We start from the raw sequence: 16,202 nt of genomic DNA, 5'->3' as shown, positions 1-16,202 counted from the left end.
ATTCTCTGAAGACAGAAAATCAATTATGTTCAATTCATGAATATCACTGAGGAAATGAAGGAGAATACCAATGTAGATTTCCAGCCCTTTAATTTCTTTTTTCTCAAATAGATTATAAAAAAGGGAGAAAGGAGTTATCTGAATAAGGATGTTGTAGAAGTATTTGGAATAAAATGGAGCAGCTTAGTTTGTTAAGTGGATTTCACTCATGTTCAAATAAAAACGGGAGTGATAACTGTAAAAGAGCTATGATTCAAAAGCATTCAGCGAGTTTTCATTTTTAATGTTTATTATTCTGACTTGCTCAATTTTTTATGACTGCTGGATATTTACCACATTCAGCCTAACTTACTGTTTCCATGCCAACTAAATATATTTGTTCTCAGATGAATGCTGTGATGCATTGTTCTGAAATTTTAGTTGCTGTGTAGCACAGAGAACTTCCAACATTTGCCACACCTTCTCCTTGATGGGAATAGTGCTACTGCCTGCGGATTTGTGGAGCTGTGAGCAAAGAATCAGTGAGACAGAGATGAGCAACGTATGCCTATGTCCAGGGTATGGGTCCCGAGTAGTTCTTAATACAGCGATGGCTGGGAGACTTGAGTAGTATTATCCCTTTAGTTTAGGGCTTTTGGTCCATATTTCTTTTCAGATTCATTTTGAAAGGTATCACAGAGTTTTACATGCAATCAGATAAATTCACAGAAAATCTTTGCCCTCGCTTCCATCTTCCTGCCTGGCTATATATCCTCAGGAAAAAATCACGTGGAAGCAGCGGAGTTTCCTCCATCCGGAGGTGGGTGAACCACTGCAAGAAGCTTGGTACAAGCCCGGCCTCTCGCCTGCTGCAGGACTTTTAGCTCAGGTGCCCCAGATAACTGCGAAAGCCAGGAGATGCTTTTGGGGCCCCTGCCTTGAATTTCCAGACTTTCTCAAAGGGTTGTCTGTCTCAGAACATGTTAGAGTCATCTAAAATCAGGCTAATAAGCTCTAGGTTAGGTATTTAAAAATAAAAGTTTGCTTTGTGGCCAGCTGCAGATGAGGAGGATTTAGGCAGCCTTTGTTTTGCAGAGTCGACGAGCACTTTGGAAACTGAGAAACAAACAGTCAGCATGCACTGGAGGTAGTGATGAAATTCTGCCATTTGCTCTGATTGCTTCAACCCACGTCACTGAAACGCTTCCAAAATTCCCCCCCCCTCCCCCCAGAGACCCATTTCTGCTCCCACAGCAATGGGAAGCTTAGCCTAGGTTTGAGTGATCCTGGCCACAGCAGTGATTCACGGAGAGCAGCCCTTGCACTGTCACTGCCTGTGGAGTGGGTGGTTAACCCCTTGGGCGGGCAGCGCCAGCACCAGGGCTCAGCAGGCTCCGGTGTGATGGGGAAGAAAGTGAGAATCTGAAAGAAGTTTCCACTGTGACTTTCAAGAACAGTGACACCAAATATTGTCACTTTGCAAGAGGTCCTGCAGTCTCCGTCTGCGACCAGCACGGACCGGAGAGGCCGTACCTGAAGGGCACTTGTTTTTCTGCGGTTCCGCGAGGCTGAGGAGGGTCCTTCCCTCCTCGCCCGTTCGCTTCTGTCCATCCGTTGCTCTGCCGACACCCCAAGCACTGGGGTCAGGAGAGTACTGCACACTTAAGCTGTTTTCCTCCCACAAAGCATCTCATATATGTATATATATTGTGAAAAATGTAGGAGGAAAAATGCGTGGATCCCCACAGGCTGGCACCTGAAAATCTGCCGGTTCAACGTCTGCAGACAGCACAGTAGAAGATTTCTTTTCTAACTACTTATGGGGAACAAATGTCAAGTTTAAAACATTTTTATTGAAAAGAAGATGCTGGAGAGCCACGTACAAGCAGTGAAGAATCTGATGTAAGCGAGAGGTCGGGCAGTTTGGTGCACACAGGCCAAGACATCCATCTCTTGGTACGTTGTTCTCTTCTCAGGCTTCCCGACAGAGGCTGTTGGGGAAGAATCAGCCTGATTGTGGTTATATCTCTATAAGGCACCTTTCGGGGATATAGGTGCCCCTATAGGTGCATGGCAATGTTGACTAAGGTACCATAAAATGACTACCGACATTATTTGGAGCCCAGTTCTACCACTTTTGTGTTGGTTAGTGTCTACCATATGTGCGATTCCATTGATACATTCATTACTCCCTTTGATACAAAAGTGCTCCCCAATTTTTAATGAAGACTGAGATTGTTAGAATAAATCTTAACTTTGCATTTGACATATTTTATATTTTGTATAGCATTTTCTTTGATGGCTTACTACGAAAGGAATGCAGAATTAAATCAAATATAGTGAATTATACTGTACAGCATGAAGTTTCAGGTTAGCAGAAGCTGAAATTCAAGCACAGAAAAACAAGTTTGCAGGTGGGATTTGAAAGGAGCTGGAAATCAATGGAGTTGAAAGTTCCCAGGAGCTCCATATGGCAGGAACTGCGGGAGAGAAGGCTCTCACCAACTGTGCAACTGTCAAAGGGAAAAGAGGTAGATGATGATGATGTACGTGTGGAAGTCAATGATCAAATGTTAGCTTTGGTAATCAGACACAACTGGAAAATACACAAATATACACCTACTTCATAGAATGGAATGAATTATTGGAACGAAGTGGCCAGCTGGAGAAAGACAGTAAAACAGAAACTACAGAACAAAGAGTTAAAAGGAAAAAGAGGAATTTTACCAAAAAGGAATAGAAGCATATGCCGGCATGCAGGAATTAGAGACTATTTTAAAATGTCAGTTTTCTAGCTCGTCGTCTTAAATAGTAGTGACTGAGAAAGATCTTTCCTTTAAGAGCAGGACATCATTTTAGAGCGTCACTGGTTTGCTTGCATATTATCAATTAAGGGAATTTTGTTCTTTCAGAAGTGTTTAAAGTAGGACTACAAGGGACAATGGTGCTGGTATTTAATGCAAGGAATTAAAAAAAAAGAAGAAATGTCTTGGAGGAGTCAGTCGGATGGCAGAAGAGAAGAGCAGAGACACCTGATCTCCAGCGCAGGCTCTCAGCGATGCGTGCTCGATTAGTAAACTGCCCATTCATTTTCTCTAGGTGATGAGGTGCCTGGATGAAGCTAAGAAGGACTGAAAAAGGCCAGCTTTATGCTGAGCTTTAACATAATTTAATTTCTGAAGTATTATTTTGTCTGCAGTTCAATCAGCACAAAATGCCATTGACCAGATGTCCATGCGGGAAGCGCAGCAGTGGCTGTCTCCTGCTCTGCCCATCCTCACCCCTGCCCGAAGCCGAGCGGGCTCTTACCAGCCGCGATGCTGTGGAAACCTGGCAGCTTCTTTCCCAGTTGAGATGCTGATTAGGTTTTTGTTCTTGAAAGAGGGGAAATGGTGATAGTAAAAGTAGCTTCTGATTATTATCTACAAAGATGTGCTTGTTCACACAGTCAGTGTGGAAATACTGAGCCTAATCCTGTACGCTGCTGAGCTTTGTCAGCTCTCCCTTGTCCTCAGCGAGCACTCAGCACCTCTGCGTATCAGACACTGAGACCTTGACTTGCTGAGCCACCCCAGGATGGAAGGGATTATATAGAAGGTAACACATGCTGGAATGTAAAACTGAAATACATAAATACATTCCAGTGGTGGTGTCAAAGATGCTTATGTCTTTATTTCAGACTTAATTATCCTGATAGCGAATTAGGAGTCGACAGAGCTAGAAATGAACACCATGTGTTTTCAGCTTCGGAGAGTGGCCGGGCTGGTTTAGGTTTTGTCGCTGCGGGTCTGGGGGTGTGAGCCAAGCCCCCCCTGCCCCACGGAGGGGAAGACCGCTCCTGCTGCAGTAACGGCCCCTCCGGCCGATGGCAGCCCGGCAGTTGCGAGAGCTGAAGGAAATAGTGCTTGGGGACAAAGATGGCATCTGCGATGAGTCATTTGGAAGGAAGGGAAAAGAAGTCGGGGATCCTCCAAATCCCAGCTGGAACAATAGCGGAGCCCTGGAGAGGGGGAGGCTGAGAGAACAGCGCGAATTTTCTAGCCACAACATTCCTGGTTGTTCTGTGGTGTTGACAGTGAAAGCTTTTATTCCTCTCCAACTCGCGTAATCCCAAGAATGCTGTTCTCGCCATATGCAGCCCACTGGTGTTTTTTGTGTTGTTTTTTTTTTAAAGTTTTGCCTGCCTTCCCTTCCTTTGCAGCTATGAATTATATAGACTCAGATCGCTTAACTACAGAGGATTTTCCAGGTGGGAGATCTTGGTTAAGAAAAGAAAGAGATCGAAATACAAGCCACCAAAGTAATAAGGCCTCTTGGATGCAGGTTGGAAAAAAAAAAACAAAACACAAACCGACTTAGAGCAGAAAGCTCAGTGTGCAGCGAGCAGCTCGGCATAACTGGAGGTCCCCGCGGGTTAGTAAAACAACAAGGCAAAAATGTCTTGGACGCTCAGATGGTTTACTAGCTAAAGACAGAAAAACAAAGAGGACAGCTATGCCACCAATTTATCTTTTATTGAAACTGTCGGAACAGAGGAGGTTTTCCAGCAGTATTTTCTCAGTGGAGAACAACATGGTGTACACTTGACAAAATAACTTGCTCAGCTGATCTTACTTGGTTACTGTTTTCAGCTCAGCCAAATTCATGCGATTTATAGTGTTCATTACTTTTCTTAAGAACTTGAGAGCATTTGTATCAAGTTGCATTCTATTTCTCTAAATCTGGAAGAACCATATTTCAGTGTACGTTGCACAGTAAGAACAGAAATTCCCACTGCCTGAAATAAGAGAGAACGTGGACTGAAAAGCAGCAGATATTCGTATTTGATAATATTGTGAAAAGACAAACGCTCAGACCTTGGTCTTCATTGAAAAAAATGGATACATCCTTTGACTCTTCATTCGGAAAACTTGTTGGAGAAGATTTCAAGCTCTGATTAAATATTCTCTTACAGCAGAACCCTGAGAGATCTGAAATTTAAGGAAATTGGAGATGTTGGTAGATTTGGTTCCTGGGTTATAGACGTTGCCCAGGTCCCCCAGCCAGCTGATGGAGGAAGGGGCCCACGTAGACTCGTGGCAGTTTGGTGGGAGCAGAGCTATGCTCAGTTAGAGTTTAGGAGTGCTGAGAAGCAGAGGAGGAGTTGCTGCAATTAAGGAGAACACAAATGAGCTGTGATTAATCATTACTTTGACTTTCTTTAGGTGGTGGTTCAGTTTTTGGGTTGTTGGGTTTTTTATATTTTTTTTTTTAATTGAGATGGCATTGTAGTAATTTCCCCTTCGCTTGCCCTTTTCAGCGTGCTTTCAGAAAATTACGTCAGTGATCTTCACATCACCTGAATGAAGCTGACCTATGCAATATTGTTGTTGTTATTATTATCATCCTCATTTAGAAGGATGAGACTTTAGCCTGAGATTAAATGGTTTGCCTAAGGCTGAAGGAGTTATTTTTACCTTTTTGGTACCCTAACCGGTTTTCAGATTTATTGCAGCAGATCTTTCATGTCTTCTTTCAGAGAAGGGTATTGCAGAGCAGATGCATAACCTTTTAAAAAAGATTTCTCTTTTAAGCAGCATTATAACATACCATTGTTTAAATAATGCAGGCAAGGATTTGAGAGAGACAGGAAATTACTTTTATCGTCTTACTCCCCTGAAACATGGAGAAAAATTGATAATAATTAAATGGTCCTAATTAGGCCTTTTGGTCATTATCTTAGTATTTCCTGGCACACGTGGAATTATGATCCTTCACAAATATTGTAAACAGGCAGAAATTAAGGTACTAGAAAACCACAGCACCTTAGTTAAGTGAGCTGCCTTTTGATTCTTATCTGACATAAATAAAATGTTAACTTTATGCCCTTCGAGACAAGATTTATTTTTTTAAAGGAACTTGAACAACGCTTCTGCGGTGCCTTCATTTGCTTTGGCAATGTATACGTCAGGGTTTCATTTGTATTTTCCTTATGCCTCTCTGATTCAAATCAAGTAATTTACAATTGGGCAATCTGGAGAAGATTGCATTTGGGTTTGGTTTTCTAATTTTTTTTTTATTTTTTTTTTTAATGAGATGAGGATTTTGCACCAGGGCCAGTGAGTTCTGGATTATAAATGCAGCATCACAGACCTCTTGGAAATAAGAAGTGGAGAGCTGGCTGTCTCGAACCTGAAGAAGATCTGGCGTGGTTGTGGCCATATAGCAAAGCATGGAAGAGAAGCAGAATATCCTCTGCTTTCCAGGCTATTCTTAGCACAGGGACTAAAATGCATCTGGTCGTCTTGAAGGTGCTGTGTTTCTCCTGGATGTGCTTAAGTTGTTTCTTTCAAAAAGGAAGGAGAATGACTACAGTGCCGATGGGACTTGTTCCCGATCGGTCCTGTCCTCCCTTCTGCTTCTGACCCAGCCCCACAAACATCCTTCTGAAGCTTTTAGCAATGAGGAGTTAGCTGCAAAACTGAATTGTGCCACCTGAAGACTCCTTGAAGTGGTAAAATTGAAACTCGTCTTTCACTGCTGAAAAGCATTGGGCCAGGCCTGACTGCTTGGTTTGGAAAGCTCCGGTTTGGATATTTCTCTTCTGGGCATCAAAACCAACTTTCATCTCTTTTGAGAATGGTCAGTGCTCAACTATGACAAGATCTCATTGCAGTCTGTGAAATTATAACTTCCCTGCTTTATGCATCACTTTGTATAATCGTGTGAATATTTGTGTCTTCTTTTTTCTGATTTCTCATGTGACTAAGCACACATGAGCTATGTGTGGCAACTTCAGCTGGCAGTTGTTTCTACTGACACCAAAGATGATTGATGGTAAAACTTTAAACCTCATATGTTAGCCACCAACCTGAATAAACAAAGACCAGTGTGGCAGCTTAATATTAAAAGCTATAAAACCTTCCTGGGGGTTCATGGATTAAATCAACTCACCAAAATGAATTTTCAAAAAAAGCTTTTTCAGGACTGAAGAAAAGCGAACGCAACAGTAAATGAAATAGAGCTATCCCCATCCAGCAGACTAAAGCCCTCCTGAGGGCTGAAGAATTGCAATTTTAAACATCTCTCAAGAGTGCAAGAGGAGACACAGTATTTGTGGATCCTAGGGAGGCAGCTTGAGGCTATAAAAGAACAAAAAAGCCTTTAAGGCACAAAAAAAAAAGTAAAAAAAAAATCCCTGCAGACATAGCTTTCATTGGTCAAAAATAAGTGTTAAAAAATAAAAACCTTCCCGCATTAAAATTTGTATACATTAGCCCACTATATGTTATTTTTCAGTTGTAAGAAGTGATTCAGATTTTTGCCATGCACTATTTTAATCTCTCGGGTCAATAAACCTTGACAGTAACTTCAGCCAAAAATATCAGTGTGTTGTTTGTCATAATATGACAGGAAACAGCTGGGATCTTATTTTCATCTTATTGTGATGCAATTATTAGTGAGCACAGTTGAAAGTAACATATTTTGTCTTAGCAAACAAACAAATTGCAGTTGTATGCCAAAGAACAGTTTTCACTGCAAAAAAAAAGTGCGTGCCTTCTCTCTGAAATAACAACATCAGCCCCAAGCAATACTGCAGCCATCGGGGCTTATTTCTCATTTTCTCTCTCCATTTTCAGCTGACCCAGTAATATATATCTGTACTTTAAAGCACAATAGGTATTTCTTCCTGATTTTCCAAAAAACACCTTCGTCAAAAGGGAACAATCCCCTTGCTCCTTTGCAGAGTTAATAGCAAACGTTAACAGCGTTGTGAAAGCATCTATTTAGGCGACACTTGCAGATTAAACTATTAAAAGCTGTGACCTGGTTGAAAGAAGACTGTTGCACAATTAGAACATTATTCTTTCGCTCGCAGAGCTGTATTAACATTTTTGTTGCATCTACTCAGAATGAAACTTTCTTGCCTTTCCTCTAGGAAAAATCCCACTAAGGGGCTGCTGCTGCGTGCCTGGCACCTGCGGAAGCTGGTGCGAGTCCCAGCTGCTCTGTAGGCACGGCTAGGTCGTGGTGCAGTGAGTTTTATCGGAGTCCAGGCTCAGCTCCTGACCTCTGCATCGCCTGTACGTGGAGAGAGGGAGTGCGAGTCAGGCCCCTGCGATGGAGTTTCTGTGCTGGTTGGGTCACCCCAATGTATTGGCAAGGTGATCGATCATCCAGATCCTCTTAATCATGAAATAGATCTTATTTCTTCAAAATTTAGGAAATAAAGGGATTTTGCTCTTCTAGCTGCCTGTTTCTGGTCCCGTTTCACCACGACCAAATGTAACATGTTGAATTAACTGAAATATATGTTTCTGCTCTATCAAGGTCCCCACCCAAATGAGCTGTTGGCTCAGAAAATATTTATCCTGGCAAAGCACCTATGCATAGCTTTGTAAGCCTTTATAGAAGTAGTAGCATAAATTTATCGGAGTAACTTTCAAAAACGTAAATTTTGATCACTGGGTTATATACAAGCAGAGTTCAAACAAGGTTTCCTGGCTCACCATTTTTTTTTTCTTTAGATTTGCATAGTGGCATCACTTGCAGCTCACAAGGAAAGCCTCTAATTGCCTATTTGCATAGAGATTTGGAGATTTCTTCTGCCTGTTGGAATGACTCACAGATAGAATTTTCCTAAAGTTTCGTCAGATTGTTTTATTCCTTTTGTATTGATAATTGTATTATGCATAATGCATATTTTGGCATGACCTGCTTTTTCCGAAAGATGGTAATTGGCACATCTTGCAGTGAACTTTGTGTTCGGTTCTCACGTGTTTAAGCGTGTGCGCTCCCTGCAAGCTGCGAGCTGGAAGTTACAACTCGTGGCTTCTTCAGATCTAAGAGTGAGGTTTTGATTTGTGGTCACAATGGTAGATTTAAGCAATTTGGTAACTAAAACAAAATTAACACAAAATGGCGTTGGTGTGTAAATCATTGGAAAAAAGAATCAATTTGAACGTTTAAAGATATTTTATAAGTTAATCTGTTATTGAATCCCTTTTATCCTTTATTTACATATTCAGCTGCTAATCCAGAAAAACACCTAAGTACTTGCTTAATTTGAATTAAGCAGTTAATCCTATTGGAAGTTAAGTACAGATGTGAGGCCCTGATTCAGCCAAGTAAAATGTGTGCGAGCAGTCCTGTGCCACTCAATGGACAGAGCTGGACCAGACTCTCCGTGCTTTTCCTGGGTCAAGGTTCAGCAAATGCAACCCCACCAGAGAGACGTGAAGCACAGTCCTTCCAGCTGATCTGTCTTCATTGAACATCGCTTTGTAACTGCACTGTTTACTCAGCATCTGGTGAATAAGGTTAAGGACTAAAATGTCCTCCTTTAGAAGTAATCATTTTGGTGTCAACATCTGATTTCATAATGTCTAAGATACTCGAACCTGTTTGTTGAAAGTCCCGTAGCATCGATGAAGTTGAGGAAGATCCAAAGTGCGATGAAAAATAGTTGCACAATACATAAAAAAAGGCTTTAAAAGCGCCTAGAAGTTGAGAAATTTTGTAAAAAAAATCTTGGGAAACAGTAATTCACCTTGTCTAAGGGAGTAAGGGGCAAATATCACTCTACTGACCTGGTTCAGATCCCACCAAAGACAAAAAGAAAGCTTCTGACCATCCATTTGCAAAGTGTATGTCTGTATAAATAGTCTAATGAGGTAGATTTGGGAATGGTTATTGCTTCTTCAGACCATGTCCCAACAAATGCCTTTTACTGTTGCCTTTTCATTATGTTTTTCCTCCTCTCCATATATTCTTTATTCTTAGGTTTTCTTTTTCCTTTCTTCCTCTTTTTTACCTCTTTTGCTCTTTACAGGTCTTTGCTGATCTTTCTTCTCTCTCCTTCCCTTTCCCTTGATATCCCAATTCTGCATTTACTTGGACTCCAATTTGGGCAAAAGAAGCAAAAAAGTTACTCTCCGGTTTCCAAGAGTAGCCGTCTATATATAAATTTCTTTTTGTTCTGTTACAGGTGACCCATATACGACAAGAATATGAAAGCACACTCAAAGGTCTGATGCCAGCATCTTTGAGACAGGAACTTGAAGACACCATTGTATCTTTAAAATCTCAGGTAAATTCTTATTATTCATCTTTTTGGTCCAGATAAAAATCATCTCTTCTAGAAAGAAATTATGACCATCTAAAATTTGGCCAAAAATACTGAATGAGCCTCAAAACCAAATTATGGCAGCACTCACCTGCTTCTGAGTCATCTTTCACGAGGCTTTTCTCCCCCAGTTTCCTCACCTTGAGAGCTACCATATTGTATCTTTTGATCGAGATTTTGCTTCAGTTCACAATTGAAAGTAGAAATTATGCTGTATTCACCATTAGGGTTTTTTTCTCAACCCTTCAAATATAGCACACAGTTATCTCTCATCTTCCTTACCCTGTTTCTCCTGAGGGAATCATTTAAAGGATGCATGTAAAGGGTGCAGAAGAGGACGAGAAATCATTTTGTTTTCTTTCAGCCTACATAATAAAGCAAATAGGATATTTCTTTTAAGATAGTGCTCCAAATGATCATCGTGTTATTTCTACATTTTCCAGTATAAAGAGGCTCTACTAGACTTCTGTAACTCCTCTGTAATATTGCAAAACACTAGCTCATCTAAAATAATATAGAATCAATATTATTTATATGAAATAGTCTATAAAACAGGAAATATCAGAGTGTCAATGTAAGTAGGGAATTACTAATTAATTGGGTGTTTCTTGTACATGGTTCCCACAGAAGTTATTTGATGCTGTCCTATTCGGTATATCAGGAGCTGGAAAAAACCAAAATGTCATTGTTGCCTGAACTCACATGAGGAAGGCTAAATAGCAATAAAGAAGAGTGATCATAGATGTGGAATAATGGTAAACCAAAGAAAAGGCTGACACAGTTCGTGTACAGCCCCGTGCAGGACGGCGCGTTGAATGGTGTCGGGCAGGGCTGGGAGCTATCCTGGGCTCACGGGGAGAAATGGAAGACAAGGCAGTGCTGGTGACTCCGAGCTGCCTACGGGCTCTGGAAGAGCAGAAGCCCTGAAGACACGGTGTGCAAGGTTAGGTTTGATACCAGCACACTCCTACCAATTTTCAGGACCGTTTTTCAAGCAATTCTAGATCTACAAACTCTCCATTTCTCTTTCTTATGCAATCTCTCTCTATGAAGATGATTGGTAATTTAATGTATTTGCTTTTTGTTTCCTTTTTTCCCCCCTTCTTTACAATGCGTAAGCATTTTTTGCTATGCATGACACACTTCCCCTGGCAAAGTGTGCCTTTAATAGAAGTAGGTAATTTTCATAGGGGGAAACTTTCATATTCCTGTCTGCTAGTAGTGACACAACTTCAACGCTGTGGTTGTAAACTCTCTGTTTACATGTCAAGGGATTCCTGTTGGAAGTGATGCTCTTTCTCATTCAAATAGTTGTGGGAAATAAAGAGTTAAGGACCACTGGGGAAATCTATTTCCAGTCGATAGTGAAGAGCTATTTTTAAAGTGTGGTCGACTATTAGCACTGTCTGGTAGGAAGCGTTACTCTGGAGCTAATATAAGAATACCACACCTTTTAATGAGTTAAAAAAAAATAGAATCTGATATCCACCTGCAGGGCTTCTGTAAGCAGCAGCAGCATTTCAAAAGAGTAAAAGTAACTACACACAGTAAAACCTGGGTGCTATCCCAGAAATAGGTAGCTGCCGGCTGTATTTCCAGCGGTACGCTGTCGTCGCAGACCCCTCAGTAAGCGAGGCTCTTTCTGAAGCACAGGTGTCCTGGTCTTTGAAAATTGTTGAAATTCCTGTTTGAAAACATCAGACAAGAAGGGCAGTGGAATCTCTGCACCTGTCAGGATTATTTATTGTTGGAGGAGGATGAAGAGGGTAGGCTGGGTAAAAGCACCAAGCAGTGATAAAAATAAAAGAAAAAGAAAATACTTGAGGCTTGGGCAAAGTTTACTAAAAATGTTGCTAAATATAAAGTGCACTGCCCGATTGTCCGCTCTTGGTGAGCCATCCAAAAGTGGCCACGGTGTATTAATAAACATGAAGTTTCATACACTTCAAGAGCAGGTGAGCACCTTCATTGCAAGAGCAAAAGTGCGGGGATCGGAGCACAGGCTTCGTATGGGAGTCGAGAGTGGAACTGGAGCTCCTGAACCCTTGCATAACCCATACGGTACCACCAGCTGAGTTTAAATCCTGTTGAAAGGAGTAGGTAGTGTGCGGCTGGAGCGGGGCCGGGGGGGCCGTGCTAACAGTCTTCTATCAAGTATTAGTTCTAGTATGCAGCTAAAGGGATATTGCATTTTATTTAGGCAGGATAAACGAGAAAAACACCCTTCATGAAATGAGCGCAAATGTATTAATTAGAATTTTGTACACCGTTTTCACGTGAGATGTATTTTACAGGTAAATATTCTGCAGAAAAGAGTCTCTGTCCTCCAGGAAGAGCTGAACGCCTACCACGGCAGAAGGTACGTGATTATCTTTGATCAATTTGTACCATTTCACACCTGCGGATCCCAGTTATTGAAGTTTTACGGCTTAATTAAAACACTCAAATATGGTTGCAGTTTTAAAAGATCCTTATTTTCAGTAAACAAGCGTCTGAGAATTTTCCCAGTGCTTAGTCAGTACTATTAGAGCAAGATTAGAGAACTCGCAGGTGCATTACAAGTCTGGGCTTTGCCTCGACGTTCATGATGAGACACTGGCTCGGCGCACAGCTGCAGCTCTGCGGTGATGCCACCTCCTTTTAAGATAGAAAACAATGATGCAATGCGGAATATTACAGATCCCATCTTCAAAGTACCGGATCTTCGTGAGCCTGAGCTTTTTTCAGACGTTTACACCCTCCAATATAAATTATGGCAAGTGCTGCAGCCATAAAAAGCCTTGCTGTGCCTTTAGAGTAAGTGATTCACATGGAGAGGTGAGTAAAAGGAAACTTCCTAGGAAAGCCACTCCATCTTTTTTACATTTATAGACTTTGATGATCCTTTCTTATCTCACATGAGGATTTCTGCAAATAAGAATGCGTGCTTGTAAAAATAGCCTAAAAATTTGTAAGATATTTAAACATTTCTAAAAATGTTAAGAGTGTGAAAGCTGTCTGAAAATATTAATCCTAAATTTTTGTTAATGAGAAGTAGCTAAAGCTAATTGGAAACTGAAAATGTTGTAGATTCTTGGTAATATGTCCAGTGTAGGTAACTTTGTTAGATAAATATAAAGCTGTAATGTAGTCTCTAGACTCTCTCCAATAGCAGCAGTAGCGTTAGAAAGGGATGCATTTTGTCTCAAGCTTATTCTGAATTAGTGCCTTCACAGTTAGGAGAACAGCTATTTAAAAAGATGACTAATCATGTACCACTAGATCAGGCCAGGCCACAAATGACCGAAGCGCCGGGGGTGGAAGGAGCCCCAGCCACGTCCTGACGGAGAGGAAGGGCAGGGACAGCCAGCACGGCACACAGCAGCTCCTCTCCCGGCGCGGCTGCCGCGACGTTTGCTCGTAGTCTCTAGAAGCTTTTGTGCTGCTTCCGTTCAGGGACGTTATCTTCCCGCCCAGATCTTTTTTTCCAAGGCTACGTTCACGCTAAATTTTGCGTTAGCGTTTACCTGACCCTCCTTCACTGGAATACTGCTTTTTGCCGCTTTAACACACGTGCGTGCCCGTGGCTGCAGAGGTAACGCGGCTCCGCCGCGGCACGCTCCCCTGCGTGCTCCAGCACCCGACACAGCAGCCATCGCGGCTGTATCCAGCCCCGCTGCTGGCCGGACCCAGCCCTGGCTTCAGCCTGCTGTGGTTTTGTTGTGAGAATAATAAGATATAACTAATGAGATTCTCTTCTTTTTCAGGTAGCTGCTGGAGCTGTTGGATTTCTTCGATTGCCAAATGGACTGCTTTGAATAGGTTTGAAGATTTGGCTCTTGTAAATTAAAATGCAAAGATCAGTGGCTGTTTTGTTAGCACATAAAATGCAATGAAGTTCATGAAAACACATCCATTGCTCGTGCCAGCATGTTTTTAGTTGTATCTTCCTTCCATTATTTTTTTATCATTATCTTATTACAGACTTATGCTTTCGATATACTGTGTTTGACTCCGTGCTGAGCTTGCTTACTGAGCGAGTAGAGTTTCTTCTACTAATATTTTTGTTACCATTATTTTCACTTTTATACATGAAGGAAATCCCATTTTCTATTATTATTGTCCAAGATATTTTAACATATTTTGACATTGTTTTGTGTCCATGTGTTTACATAATATTAAAATATTATTATTTTGTACTATTTTGTTTTGACATTATTGTCCTGCTTGGGCATCTCACTCACCTAAGTAGCCACAGTGCATATGAGAGTTTTGTATGGCTTTGTTAACTGGGAGAATATTTCATGCTGTGTTTCAAGGAAAAATCTTGTAGCGAGAATGAAAACACCACGATGACAAATGCAGCCACCGTTGCCAGTTATATCTGTCGTTGGGGTTGCATACACCAGTCACGGGAAGGTCCTTCGTCATTTACTGATAACACAGTTATGGGGCGTTATTGAAAAAGAGCCGTAACGGGTGCAGCTGTGATTCCGCACGGGCGCGTGCAGGGTCTTTTGGATGATCCTGGCACATGTAAGCAGACTCCGAGGGTTTGCAGGGATGAGGTTTGAGCCGCAGTGGAAAGCTGAAGGACCCGGACTGGGAGTCATCCTCAGAGCTGGCTCTCCCTCCCAGGCATGGGAAGGCTTCCTTATCTCTTGGCCATCCGCGAGCCAGAGTGTACATTAGTACATTTGTAATCTGTAAATTTAGATATGCCGAATACAAGAATAGCTTTTTTTTTCCCCAGGCACCATCCTGCCGGCAGCATTCGTATCAAGGCACAGTTAACGGTCTGAGTGTTTGAGAGGGGGCCAGAAATTCCTGTCTTCTAAGTCCAGCTGTGGCACTGGCAGCAGCAGCGAGACCCTCCGTATCGCTGCTGACGGGGACGGCCACCTCTCCTCCCTCGCCCCGGCGGCTCACGTGCCGCCGTGCGGGCAGGATTCGGAGGGTCCTGGACCACTTGAGTGCCCGCGGCTGGAGGCGGCTGTCCCACCGAGTCCCAGCTCACCAGCTGCGCTCTTATCTCCGCCTGGCATGGAGATCAATGAGGAGAGGCTTTGGCAGGCTGGGCTCCATCCACCCCCACCTCCTGGCAGCGCCGGCGGGGAGCTCCTTGCCAAATACAGGCTCCAACTTTGCTGATTGTCAGTCTGGTCTGGGCCTGGGCAGGTTTTCCACCTTCCTTGAATCAACAAGTGATTCTTCTAATTATAGATAAGGGGTTGTCATGGCTCTGATAAGCGAGGAGGTGCTGTGGCAGGTGCCACAAAGCCTCACCTGGGGCAACGGTGAGTTTTAGTAGGAGGAATTTGTTAGGATGCATTTAGTTAATTGTGGGCAGTAAAATGAAGTGTATTTACTCAGAGAGGCCCATGGCAGCGATGGCTGGGCTCTTCGGGAGAAGCAACCCGGAGCTCAGAGGGCTGCAGGCTGCGCGCGCTGGGATTTACCCGCTGGATATGGCCCTGCATCCAAATGGCAGACATTGGGACTGTGAAACCTCCCTTCTCGTGCGGGAAGGGAACGAGGCATTTTTGGTTCTGCTGTTGTGCTTGTGGTTTTGCATGGTATCTGGGTGGTCGTAGTGCTTCTGAAACCAGTAAAGGGAGGTACATCTGTAAAGAACCACATGGACTCTCTTCTAGCTAGTTGAATTCAGGCCTCAGTTTCCTTCTTTTTGATGGAATTGGGTTGCTGATGTCATTGATGATCAAAAAGCAGCTTGTGAAAAGTAGATCTTGATCAATCTGGGAGTTTTAAAACTCTGGGAAACTCTCCAGCATCAGTGTGAGGATCATTTTGAAGGTGCTTGTAAACCTGATAAGAAATTAAATTGAAGGTTGGTTGGAGTTCTCTTGTAGTTACTGTTAACGTTTCTTTGATCATTTTTGTAACAAGTGAGAGTTAGAGTCCAAATTGCAGGATGTGAAGTGTTTTCATAGATATTACTTGCCCTCTACCTCTCTTTCCACCTGCTAGGTGAGGAATTGCCAGCTGCCAGTAGTTGACTTCATTACCCATAAAACAAGCTCTGGTGAAACCAGCTTGAGTACAGTTAGAGCTTTATTTGTACTTTTTATTTATTTAATTTTACTGATTTTCGCTGCGGGAGAGAGGATTGTTTCACTCT

General features: G+C 42.3%; 1 protein-coding gene across 4 annotated transcripts in view; it reads left to right on the top strand.

Moving 5' to 3' along the window:
- CEP112 (centrosomal protein 112) overlaps nucleotides 1-14,219 on the top strand; it is a 171,800-nt gene extending 157,581 nt beyond the window's left edge. For 3 of the 4 annotated variants that reach the window (XM_054846683.1, XM_054846680.1, XM_054846681.1), the window contains 3 exons: nucleotides 9,947-10,048; nucleotides 12,379-12,443; nucleotides 13,831-14,219. In XM_054846683.1, the coding sequence (XP_054702658.1) occupies nucleotides 9,947-10,048; nucleotides 12,379-12,443; nucleotides 13,831-13,834 (171 nt within the window). In that variant the 3' untranslated portion in view covers nucleotides 13,835-14,219. Of the gene's footprint in view, nucleotides 1-9,946; nucleotides 10,049-12,378; nucleotides 12,444-13,830 lie in introns of those variants that run through there. The other variant, XR_008579771.1, reaches the window with a different exon arrangement.
- Nucleotides 14,220-16,202: the final 1,983 nt, after the last annotated feature.

The sequence above is a fragment of the Grus americana genome, chromosome 18 (assembly GCF_028858705.1).
Source record: "Grus americana isolate bGruAme1 chromosome 18, bGruAme1.mat, whole genome shotgun sequence".
In the NCBI taxonomy this organism is placed as follows: Eukaryota; Metazoa; Chordata; class Aves; order Gruiformes; family Gruidae; genus Grus; species Grus americana.
Note: the sequence above shows the minus strand (reverse complement) of the source record. Positions and strands in the feature narration are given on the sequence as shown.